This window comes from Trachymyrmex cornetzi, unplaced genomic scaffold (assembly GCF_001594075.2).
Source record: "Trachymyrmex cornetzi isolate Tcor2-1 unplaced genomic scaffold, Tcor1.1 scaffold16, whole genome shotgun sequence".
Taxonomy (NCBI): Eukaryota; Metazoa; Arthropoda; class Insecta; order Hymenoptera; family Formicidae; genus Trachymyrmex; species Trachymyrmex cornetzi.
In genome coordinates, this window is record NW_017296201.1 from 2,737,327 (window position 1) to 2,751,385 (window position 14,059).

General features: G+C 31.9%; 1 protein-coding gene across 1 annotated transcript in view; it reads right to left on the reverse strand.

Moving 5' to 3' along the window:
- Positions 1-4,460, reverse strand: part of cad (homeotic protein caudal) — a 13,002-nt gene extending 8,542 nt beyond the window's left edge. The window contains exon 1 of the mRNA XM_018503789.1: positions 3,009-4,460. Coding sequence (XP_018359291.1) covers positions 3,009-4,368 — 1,360 coding nt within the window. The 5' untranslated portion in view covers positions 4,369-4,460. The remainder of the gene's footprint in view (positions 1-3,008) is intronic.
- Positions 4,461-14,059: the final 9,599 nt, after the last annotated feature.

Genomic DNA, 14,059 nt, shown 5'->3' on the forward strand with positions numbered 1-14,059 from the left:
GAGAGAGAGAGAGAGAGAGAGAGAGAGAGAGAGAGAGAGAGAGACGATGACAAAAGAAAATTGGTACGGATTCTGCGAAGCACTGGTGGCCAAATGCATCAGGCGGGAAATAATGGGATTTGGAACAACAGTCTAAATGCGTATAATTAGCACGCTAATCCAGATAGCGCATAAAGATTGATCAAATATGTTCACAAGGTTCATTGCTACTCTGCGCTTTTCTTTAGAAAAAAGTGTCCAATGTTTATAAAACGGATCTTTCAACATGCGTATGCTATTTCTGGAATACGAGCATCTGAATTAGGAAAAACTAAAAAAAAAAACTATGTATTAAACTGCATATACGCTGTACAAACGCTACATGAGACTGAATTTTTAGAAAGACAAATTGTCACTACTTTAATTTTTAATGCATGATGAGAAATTTCGATGTGTGGGACAAAGATATAAAAATATATTGAATCTCGATGTAAATAAAAATATCCTCGTGGAGGAGTATGATATATTTTACAATTCCGTTAAGCTAAAACTGTTTAATATTGTCACTTTGTCATTTTTAATATTCCTAAAACTAATTTCAAGTTTGTTATCGTAACATTAGCATGCCAGTAATTATAAAATATATATATATATATATATATATTGCATAATTTTTAATACAGTATACTATATAGTATATTAAAAATAAATTTTTTTAATCTACATACTTTATTATTTTCTAAAATATCTTACTTTTCGTTGTTCATCATTTCCTTTGGGCATTTGCAAGTTGAAATACAATTAATACAAGTCTAATAAAAAATACGTACGAAACACGTTTCTAAAGAACATTGGAACTGCATGCACAATTGAAGTACAATAACGCATGCAAACACTAAAGATAATATTGTACACGGCAATCAATTAATTTTATTAATTATTAGTTCTGAGTTCGTACCAAGAATTTCAAGCCGGCAACAGAGTTCATTAATTGGCGACGTTGAATCCGCATCGCCGACAGTTTCGGCGTTGCATGCTGCAACAATGGAAAAGGCATCTCTTTCATCAAAAAACTATCTTCTCATGCGTTTATATTAAATAAAGAAATTGATCAGATTTTCGAATAACTTGTGTTATACCGAATTATGGTGTCGCGAATTACAGTGAAAGTTAACTCTTCCCCGTCACATGTGTTGATTCAGGACGCGTTCCGTGCGAACGGATGAGACTCTGTCGTTTGAGTCCGATGAAAATTCAAGGTGGATGAGTGAAGAAGGGATTATCTCACAAATATTTGAGAGCAATTAGATGTTTGCTCGTCCGTTACCGTGTTTACATGGTTTGCCGTATCTAGACCGCTGGAGACGTGTTTATGACCGCGCACGATATGCATGAAAGTAGTGCTCGTTAAATGCATAACTTCATCACGTGGCTTTTTAAATCGTCCGATTTCTTAATCGAGCTCTTGTAACTAGAGATCAACTGTTTGTGGACAGGAAGAGCTAAGACAAGTAATTTAATTTGCTCGAAATTCGCAATCATTTCGCAATAATTGCGAATCGTATTTTGTATAAAATTTCGTTGACATTCTAATAAAAGATTTATTGGTACGAATCTGCATACATTTCTAAAAGTACAGTATACATTTTCTAAAATTAAACAAATACATTTTCAGAAAATATAAATGTTTTTATATATATTTAATATAATACATTATAGGGATGTGCGATTTCGATTTGCTCTTCTAAAAGATCCATATTTTTGCAAAAAAAGATCGATTTTTTAATCGATTCGCCAGGATCCGATTTTAAGGTAGATCATTTAATAAGAGATCAATCTTCAAAGCGTAGGGGTGGATTCGAAAATTTAAGATATATTTTTATATATCTTGAATTTATAATAATATTATAGATTAGTTGTTTTCGTCTTTCAATACATCGTCTTAAATTACAATTTAAATTGTTTAATTGTGATTTACAACAATTTCCAGTTATGTCATATTTAGTCAATTGTAAGATGAGACAATAAAGTGAGACCATGAAAAGGAATAGTGAATCGAGATGTAATGATTCCGACGGCACGCGCTGCATTTATTATATTCGTTATTGAATTCATTTTTAACAAGATAAATTCTAATTTATCTTACCTGCAGTAAAAGAGAGAAGGAGAGCAATAGTATACACACGCATACACACACGCACACACACACACACACAGTGTATAATCTACAATATGTAAACTGTATAATTTTGATATAGGTAACAAATGTTTCCAACATTTAATTTTGCTAAAATGTTAGTTAAATTGGTATTCATAAAATTTAATACTCTAATTTTATTTATTTATAGCAAACTTTTGCTGTACTTGGAAGAAATATAGAAAAAGTACTTTTTATATTTATTTTACACTTTATAAATTTTGTTAATACTCTGAAAAACTTTCTACAATAAATGAATTTTTCTTTCTTTTAGAATAAGATGAGAATTTTCTACCAAATATTCAATTTTATATGGTATAGCGAATTTTCGATAAAAAGATAATTGCGAAGAAATGAAATGTATAATTTTGTTTTAACATCTTATTCTGTTTTTCTCCGCTACTTTTGACAATTTGTCAAAGCTCGTTTAAAATATTTACTATCAATAATTGTGAGAAAATGTATTTTTTCAGTGTTCAAAATTCTCAGTATTTATTATTCAAGCAATTGTACATTTTTCAAATTGAGAATAAATTTTACACATTTTTGTATATACGACTTTTTAATTTCTCAAAGACCAGGGTTGGTAAAAATCATGTTTTAAACACGATTTAAATTACTTAAAACAAACTTAACTGATATTTTAAACATGTTTTAAAATGTTGTTATAATACTGTTTAAACTGTATATGGAACGCTAAAAATATATTTTAAAAGAACATAACGCTTGGTCCTTTAAAAAAGAAGCATTTTTTGTCAACCCTGTCAAATACAAATTCAAAAGAGATTCAGTGGTACTAAAATCATGATGTTAGAAATTTTTCTATATTAACCTGGTTTAGGTTGACTTTGATACGACGGCCTTTTCATCCACTCGTACGGGCTTCTTCTCCCCTGGATTCTGTGGGACGTGTACAGTTGGTGACGTCTTGATGTTGACGGCACATCCCTCGACGTGGACGGTATATCTCTGGACGTGGACGGTATGTCTCGTGAGATGGACGGCATGTCTCGAGATATCGATGACATATCTCGAGATGTGGACGGCAGGTTTATGCCTGTAGGTAGCAAGTTTATGTTGCCGGATGTAGATGATAGATTCATGTTGCGAGAAGTACAAGATAAGTCATTGTATGATACAGTATGAAAATTAGGCGGTGTTGTAGGAGAAGTGCTATTGTTGCTGTTATTGCTGCCATTCATGCTACCGCTCAGGCTGCCATTTAAACTGCCGTTCATATTGCCGTCTATGTTTCCATTCATTCTTGCCGTTGTCGATGGATATTGATTGCGGAATGCCATATCTATATTTCTAATGCCCCATTTCAGCACTCGTCTGTACGAAATTTCGTACTCCTGTTCTCTCGATGGTATTTGTGGCTGAAGATATTGTGGCGGTGAATTTTGTTGGAAGAACTGTGGCGGTGAACTTTCTTGCAATTGATGTTTTGGTAACCGTTGCTGAATGCGCTGCTGTGGCAATGAATTTGATTGATTATGTTGTTGAGACGGAGAATTCTGTTGCAATTGTGGCGATGAAGTGGTGAGCTGTTGACAAAGTTGTTGAGGCGGCGAATTTTGTAAATGTTGATGCGGTGATGGATGCTGTGAACAGACTTGTTGAGGCGGTGAACTATGGAGATGTTGCTGTGGAGACGGATGCTGATAGAGTTGTTCAGGAGGTGAGTTCTGTTGCAAATGCGGCTGTGACAAATGTGATTGAATGCGTTGCTCAGACGGTGAATGATGTTCTAATTCTTGCGTTTGATGTTGTTGCGACTGCGATTGTGTTTGAAAATGTAAGTGCTGCGATTGATATTGTATATACGGCGAGTACTGAGTTGTGTAGTGCCATCCAGACATCATATCGGCGTGGTTAAAAAACTGAGGAATTGAACTTGGTTGATGTTGAGGATGTAACGCCGGTGTCGCGGGTATAGCTCTTGATGGATAGCCATACCAATATTGAGTTCCTTCAATAGCAGCGGGAGCTGCAACCGCAGTATGTGGTTGGACCTGTTGCGTCGGTGTTTGTTGATGTGCTTGCTGCATTATCAGTTGTTGCTGTTGGTTATCAGCGACCTGGTGCTGCTGTTGGCGATATGGAATTGTCTGGTTGTAATGAATCGCACTGATTATGTTCGATATGTTATTCGGTTCTCCAGAGACGACGTCTTCACGGCATGATGGCATGTCGATTCTGCAAATTGAATTTAGCTCACACAATAAACAAACGTCTGTTTCTTCAAACACAAATAATTGGAATCACGAAAATTGTAGATCAATGTGAATTGTTATGTAATTCACGACACTTAGTGACACAAACAACGAAACCGGCACAGTTGAATGTTATTGCTCGTTTCCGACGAACGCGTTTTGTCCAATATCGATGTACAACTGGCAACGTAACTCCGACGTTTACTAGTTTGAGATAAATCCAACAGCAACTCGGTTTGGTGGGGAACCGCTAGTATCTCTAGCTCCGCCTCTTACTGAGCAGCATCGAACAGCCAATCTACATCCGGCACCCAACGTAATGGTGTCCAACGAGAACGTCGCCGAAGTAGGAATGTCGTCCGCCTACAAAAAAAGAATTGGCAAAAAGAGAGAGAAGTCGGCTCTCGTAACTCCACCTTCTTGATAAGGCATACTGTTGTTGGTCTTTATATATTTGGGGAAAAAATTGACCGGTTGTCCACGTATCAACTGCATTTTGAAAATATACTGCGTTTTTTAATCTTCTAATGATGGATAAAAATTGATTTCTACTTGTTACATTTAATTTCATTTATTAGATTGAATCACAAAAGTCTTAATATTCGAAAATATTCTAGATTTGATTCAATTGCATAATTTTTTTTTTTAAATTGAGAAGGTTATAATTAAATTTGCTAATTTAGAATTTTAGTATATTGAAGTTTAGTATATTGATCTTCTTGACGGTGCTGCAACGATAACGATGACCAATCTTCAATTTTCCTCTGTGATATACACGCATATTTATTGTAATTATTTTTATACGTATTAAAATTTTTCTTACTTTCTTCGTTCTTTTTCTTCTCAGAGGCAGCTGTTTACACTTTGCAAGAGATTATTTTAAAGAAATAATAAAGTTTACATATTAATATTTATTATTAACATTAATATTTATTATTTAATTTTGTTTTTCTAATTAAAAATTCCAGAGAAAGGTTTCTTCGATTTAAAGAAATGTTTCTTTGCTATACGGTTAAAGACAAAATTTCCTTGATTTGAATGTCATTTCTTTGATATAAACTTTTTTTTTTAAAATCAAATAAAAAAATTTATTTAATTTAAAGAAATTATATTAAAATCAAAGAAATGATGTTGGAATCAAAGAAATTTTTTCTTTAACCGTATAGCAAAGAAACATTTCATTAAATCGAAGAAACCTTTCTCTGTGTGTGAAATGTAAAGATTGTAATATTTCTAAATATTTGATTGGCACATGATGAAAATTTTCCTTTTTGCATCCGCATCATGTAGTTGGCTCACATTAGCCTCTTTATTTTATAATATAGTATAGTTCATTTTATAGTAGGTATAGTATAGAGATAGACAATACTACAGTAAAAATATGATTGTTTCTAAAAAAAACTTTGATAGTCATTTTTTTTGGTGGTTGAAAACTTTATTATAAAATATATAATATTTCTGCATTAAATTTTCATATAAACCATAATTTTTAAAATCTCATATTACAAATGATAACAACTGATAATTTGATATCATAATGGCACATAAATCACGGCACAGTACACGCATCTGTATATCTATAATATCCACACAGTATCTACAGTATTAATCGGTACATTCGCGTAATATACTATTTTATTGCGTGGTCGTAACAAAATCGTATACGATTCCAGGATGTATAACACTTATAAACTGTACAAGAAGTTCATAAATCATTTCGTCGCTTAGATGATTTAGCACCGAAAACTCAAGTTTATCGCGGCTGCGATTAAGATCGATAATCATTGTTTATTATGTTTACTTAAGTTGAAGTAGGAACGCTATGTGTTTAATAAGAGACGAATGTGTAACAAACTATTAATACAGAATGATGCTAATAAGTCAATGACTTTCTTACTTTATTCTTGCGCGTAACATTTGATAACTTTGAGTTTCCGATTTTATAAGAAAACCATGTGTATTTTTTTTATTAATGAACTATATCTGTAGTTTTAGGATTATAATTATTTTTTTTACGGAGCCGCACACATATTCGGAAATCATGTTGTTATGTGACGCATCCAATCGTTCATGCAGCATACAATTTAATATGTTTTTAATGTTTTTAATAATCTTTATATATATTTATATCTATCTAACCGAGTTTATTAAAAAGTTGGCAATCAAATTTTATCTTACACATTCATATATGTTTACCTTTCTTCCATTTTCCTCTAAGAAAATGTTTTTATTAATTATAATTATCAATAACGATGCTTTCATATTTTAATGTTAATAAGAATATTAGATTTTGTATTATTTTAAAGTTATTTGTTCTGCAGATAAACACCGATGAGCACTTTGTTAGAATTTACCGGACACTTTGTATATGTAATTATATAAAATATGTATAGAATTATATATATTGTATAATTGTATATATCATAAATATAATCATAATATTTATTTATAAAATATTAATTATATAAAAAATAATATATGTTTCGTTTTAATATTTCAGCTTTATGCTTAATGTACATTTAAAAAGTGATTGAGAGAGCGCAAGTAAGTTTATTATTTCAAATCTCTACTCTTTGACAAATGTTTTAAATTTGCTTATGATTTTCAGATTTGGCCTCATTTTTAGGTTGCAGTCTTATATAGATAATAAGAGAGGATCTTTATCCGTCAAAGTTAATGTTAAATCAAAATTAAGTCATCGATGTCAGAATAACAATAAAATTGTATTTCACAAGGGTTGAGAAGATTTGGTCACAATAAATGGTCTAGAACTCTAGACTTTATGTAGACATTTGAAATCTTGGAATTTGTTTCATGAAGAGGATTTTACCCTTTACCGCCGATACATATGGTTTACGACAGGTGGAGGTGAAAATTACGACCACATTTCTATTGTGTTTTTCGTTATAGTTTTATCTTTCTTAGAAAAATGTGGTCTGGCAGTCGGACAAACATAGTAACCGGACAAATACAATAGAAATTCCGCAATCATACCGTGAAATTTTTTGTAAGTTGCATATAACTAACTGCACATACAAATATTACAAATTGCTATTTTCGAACACTGTTTTACAATAATTGATTAATGATGAGACATTGAATATATTTATTGAATAGCTCCAGAGGTTTTATTCTCTTGAATCTCATTTCGTTTCTTTGCAATTTCGTTAAACGCGATTGTGCACAGTTATATTTGTTTCATAGCTATTTACTAGAATATTATTGCTAATAATGTGCTATTATGTTTCATTAATATGACAATAATATTTGTATTTAAGCGGTTTTACAAGACTGTGTGTGTGTACGTGTATATATATATATGTGTGGTTCTTTTTTTCTATTTTCTCACTATTAATACCTATTATGCACGTATCAATTAAAATATAGCAATAAATTGTCAAATGCACGCATATAGTGTGCGATAATAATTTTTTTTAATTCTTGAATTTGTAATTTTAACAGAATTTCTCAAAAATTTCCTATAAGATATATATATTCGTTTATACTTATATAAATCCAAAAGATTAATAATAAGATGTATTCGCGAATCATATATGTATAATATAATAAACGTATATTTTTATTCATAAACAGTTATATCGGACATGGTTTAAATTCAAGGCTGGGTATGTATTTGAAATACTTTTATTTAAAACATCTACAATATTTGTAAGACAATTGTAACGCTGCTTAAATTTTTGTTGCACAGAGGCTCACTAACCAGCCATTGTGCGATGTCAAGCATTTAATCATTAGACATTATGTTTATTTTTATTACGGCAATTTAGACAGAATAATATATCTAATTTTTTGTTGGATCAATAATTAATCGCGTAATAACAACGTATCTAGAGTCTTTTTGTTGAAAAAAAATGTAGTGTTAAAGCAAATTTTTACACTCTTACAAACTGCATCTCTGTATTTCTTGCTGACGCCTTGGAATTTTCTTGAAAATGAACGCGAGTCAATACACTATTCAAAATAACAAAAAATATCTATATAATAGAGTGACAACACGCTAATAATTCATACTGTCCACTGCTATAGAAATACATATATATATATATATATAACCACGCATTTCTAAATAATAATGACAAGACTCATTCTATCTTATATAATGTAAAGTTATGATTTATAAGACAGGAGTTCTAAAATATATTTTTTGCCAGGAAAGCGTTTCCAAGGCGCTACAAATCTGTTTAAAAAAAAAATTTTTAATATTTTTGTCTTTCCAGTGAGATGTAAAGTCTAAAAATCGCCTTTGAAAGATATTAAATTAATAATAATAAAGTCAAATAGAGCTTATTTTAAAGCGATTGCTTGAAAAAATTGAGTATTCGTTGGTAATTAATACATTTATAAACTATGTAGAAAGATTCAAAAGTTTTCCTCATCTGTAAGTATCGATCAAGAGCATTACTCCATTAATAATTTTTCAATGCTAGACAAAAGTTTGAAGATTATAGCGTTTCTTTAATTATATGTAAATATGATAAAAAATTTATACTATTAATTATATTTCAATAAATGCCATGTAAAAGTAATATTGAGCTTTATGTCGGACCATCGATGATAAGCCTAAAACTTTCCGATTTTCTACATAAATGTTTCCTTATATTTTATGATTGTATTTATGACAATATTTTTTAGTTAAAGTTTGAACAATTTCTTTTAATACAAGTTGTAATTAAATTAAATTTTACATTTACCAAAAATATGATTTTAAAGACACTGTTATTTCTTTTACTAGATCTTCAACGTTTAAAAGATATATCTCTTTTTTCTCCATTGAAAGTCGTAAAACTGTCACAGTTTTTTATTAATGTGACCTAAAAAGAAAACTTTTTTTTGTAGAAATTAGTCATGGATATTGTGTAAACATGTTGTGTCGTGTTATGGAGAAATGCTTTATTATTTCCTTTTCTTTGCTTTTCGCACATATTTTCCTTTTCTTTCTCTTTCTTTGTAGATTCTCCTTCATAGATACACTGCCGGAAATTGAAATCCCAACACCATGAAGGAGTTGTACTAGATGAATGAAAGTTACACAGAATTTTTATTTACATGAGTTATTATATTGATATCTATTACAAGTGGAATGCCATTCCATAAAAAATCCGACACCTCTACGATCGGATGCATGCACGTTTAGAGGCCTGCATTCAACATCGAGGTGACTACAGTGGGTATATTTGTTTTCATTTTCATTCTCGAAACTCGAGGAATAACACTATGTAATTTAAAACTATGTAAAGTTATAAAAAACATTTGCTGCATATAATTTTCCACAAGTTAAAAAAAATGTTCGGGTCAACTGAACCTACGAGTACTGGTTAGAATTAATTCTGTAGCATACCAAAGATTTAAACTTTCATAATACCATAGCAATAGCAAAACAAGTGTTAGAATTTAGCAGTTTAATACTTTCATAAGACCATTCAAAAAGATTGATCATCCATGCTTTTATTTTAAGTTATGTTTCCTTCCTTATTTCTTCCTGCATCTTCGCTTCCTTATCTACAGAGCTGACAGTTTCGCTTTTCAATTTCCGTTTTATTCAGAGCACAAAGTTTCTTTTTCTCTGGTCCTATTTCTACAAATAATCACTAATTTTCTTATCGTCAAATTAAAATACGTTGACACCATTTAATCTAATTTCGCATGGAATCTAATACTTTTTTATGTAATGGATAAAGTAAAATGCACAGTATAATTTGTATTCTTACATTAAATATAAATAACATAATAAGTTAAAACAAGGAATTTGAAAAAGCTGGAGTATGTTTACTTCACAGAATACATCGTAAAAAATATTATAGTTTAAAATATATAATTACTTCATATAATTGATCCTTTTAACGGTTCGTGTTTTCTTGTAATCAGTAAGAATGTTCGGAGCGAGGCGTAATTAAAGGTGCGTTCCGTATCGCGCATGATGCGCATGATGCATCCATTGTCCTTGTTTAACATTTGGTGAACAACAAGGATAAACGATGCATTATGCGCATAATGCGAGAAACGGAATGCACCCTAAATTTTCCGATCGCAGCAATGATTAGTATTAAGATTGGAATTGTGCGGGGCGCTTCGCGCATGACAACGTCACGCGTGACGCAACGTGGCACGAGAAGTCGCAATCAATGTGTGCCTTCCAACAAGCGACACGGTATGACACAATGGATCATTATATCCTTGTTGTTTGCTAATATTAAACAAAGATGATATAATTATTGTGTCGCACTGTGTCGCTTGTAGGAAGGCACACAATGGGGACCACGCAGTGCGCGCTGCATTCCCCACAAAAGTCGCAAATCGCGAAAGGCGCCTTAATGGAAAAGGCGGCCAATTAAATATGCACAACTCACACCGTAGCAAATTGTTTAAACGAAGTCGTTGTGATCGATAAAAAATTATCTCGATGATTCTAGATTGTTCTTTCTGCGATGTCACTTCCTCCAAATCAAATCTCGAGTTTCCTAGAACAATTTAGAAACATGAGAGTATAAAAAGAGACGGGACAATCTCTCGCGGCTCAATTCGAGAAGTTTTGACGGTGTGAATAGATACTATACTCACTATAATACTGCTTGTGAATCAGTGTGCTCTTCCGCCGGGATTTTGGTAAGCATTTATTTTGATTTAAACTATACAAGCATCAATATTTATATATATACCGTTAAAGAATCATATGTACAGGGTGTTACAGATACATACTAGGCAGTACAACGGGTTGCGCGGCAAATTTTGCATGGGTAGGCGCCCGGGGGTAGGCGCTTAACCTATGCAAAATTGCCGTGCAACCCGTCGTACTGCCTAGTATGTATCTGTAACACCCTGTACATACCTCTGTCTTTAAACTTTTATAAACAGTTATGCAAACGATTCTTTACATCTGTTCCGGAATCATCGTTAATTTGAATATATTCTCCAGGACAACAAGTAAATAGCTCATCGACACCGTTCAAAACACGTGTATATCTCGCTCCTGTTCTAACCACGCTGTTTATCTCAGATGGCACGCGACCCCTCTTGCGCGACACTCGAAAATCTGACTATTGCGCACACGTTTCGCGTGCGAGAGTTCAGTTCGCTAAGTTAGCTTCCCGATCCAGATCGATACGGATCAATTATTGCTATTCATTCTTCTCGAATCCTCGCTCGAATCTTATAGCGTTTTCGATTGGGAAAAAGTTAGTGCGCACCAGTGCGCACTCAGTTCACACCAACACTGGATGGGTCGCAGTGCAAGTTCAAAAGAACACGCCAAGATTTTCAGTGCTAAAGCTGAAGCGCCATTACGAGTTGTAAGATTGTAAGGACTTGACTAGACTGCAGGAAGAACGCAGAAAAATAACTTCGACATCTCATGTTCATAACTTTAAGTAATGATTTTTTACTATATGTAATTAAATAATATATAAGATATCAAAAATATCATATGTATACATACTTATCAATAATTGTACACATTTGCATATGTTGCGTTTTCAGTTCAACCGCGCAGGTTTACTTGTCCCTATTGTATATCCTGATACTGTGATAAAATATGTATCCAGTGCATTGAAAATGGCACCGTTAAAATATCTCGTGCCACTTAATGCGTACTACGCGAGGTCGTGCGATCAAATAACATGTGACACTAGCCAAGTGCGTATTGACACTGCCAATCGAACACGCTCTTGACACTGAGTGCAGCCAGTGCACCCCAATCGAAAACGCTATTACGAATTAGTGAAGCGAACCAAACCAAGTTGTCGTCGCGTATCACCGTTGCAGTGTCACGTAACGTTTCCGATATACCGTGAGAGTATTCTGTGCGCGAGAATTATCTGCGTAGCCGGCGAGATTTACAGGTTTCATTATTGCTCGCCATATACATTCCGTTACTAGCTGCGAGAAATTACTTAACGTCGCGCAGAGTGCGAAAACCGGTGCACCCATCTAAACGAGTGCATTAATTGTGTACGATAAATAGAAAAGTCTTAAGAAATGTTGAAGAGATTAAAATAGGAAAAGCAGTTTACGTTTATATTTTTCTACAAATAATTACTACGAGAAATATGATTGAGTAGCATTAATAGAAGTGTTTAATTCTGTCTTCTTATTTAAAAGTAAATAATATTATTGTGTACTGTCGTATAAATATTGTCGAGTCCCTAATGTATAATTATAACGTTAAATACCAAATATTTTATCACTTTATTAAATTTTTGTATTACACTTTATCTCGTCACAGATTCGCACAAGGCGCTTCTAATTCAATGCTTGGTATTCTGATGAGCCTTTCCGATATAGATTTGGAAGAATGTATAACATCAGGCACTTTAGATGACGATTCATTATTTGATGAAATCTTGGACCACTTTAAACAAGGATAATTTACTATTATGTATAAAATAATTTGCGATCATGTATATTTATTGACAGTTGAATTAACGATTTCGAAACTAAATTAATCTTATAATATATTATTATTACATTTTTTAAGATAGTATAATCTCTGTTACTGTATGTGTAATATGATAATATGTAAATAGCCGCATCGACTTTATTTTTTCTAATATGATTATGTTCATGCATTGTTGTATGTTCTGTTTTCCATCGAGATTCTATTCGTGTCCTCTCTATAAGGTCTATTCTTTAAATGTTTATCCTAGATTAGTAATAACTGCTTTGCAAAGTCAGTTATAGATAGCTTTTCTTCCCAACAGTCACTTTGAAACGGATATTAAACTTTATATCATACCAATAATATTTACAGTAAAGACAAACTAAAGGGAAAAATGTCAATTTATTGAGCTTATACTGTTAGTCAGACAATAAAACACATAATTACTACACTTGTCTCGTGGCACGTTCCTTTATTACAGACTGCGAGTCTAATTTATAGATTTAGTGATTTATTTTTAGTCGTAAAGTTCTTGTTCTGTAATATCCTCAATATGTGTTCGAAAATATCAATCATTAACCAGGTATTTTAACATTATTCTTTATAATAATATAAAGTAATGATCTAGCTAGTCAGCAAATGGATTTATTCACTTCTTTATACATCACTTGTAATAAGATTCCATAAAGAAATATAGCTCTTTTTAATTCGAAAGCGAATAATTGTAATTTGTAAAAGAATCCAAAAGCCAGTAGCAAAATGACAGAACTCAAATAATGATATAAATATACATACAATTTTTTACATAATATAAATATATTTAATAATAATGTGAATTAAAAAGACTTCAAATTTAACAATAAAGACTTAAGGAAATTTGTCAATGTAAGCCTACACAAGATGTTCAGTGTGATAATAATGATTAATGTATTTTTAAAATATATAATATAATTTCAAACGTTTAATTAATGTATTTCAAAAATATATAATATAATTTCAAACGTTTCGATATCAATATTGTGTCTTCTTCAAAGCGTAAAAAATATAATCTTCCAGAAAACGTTGAATTCATTTAATATGTATTGTCAAAAGTGTAAAATACAACGTTAAGCGCTGTAATTTTCGTCAAGACTGTAATCTTCATCTGTCGTATTTCGTCGGATACTCAAACTACTAAGAAAGTCATTGAGAAATAGATTAACGATATAATATAATAAGAGAACGATCTGAATACGTTTTGAGTTTCAATTTGCTTAAGCAAATTGGACTTTTTTG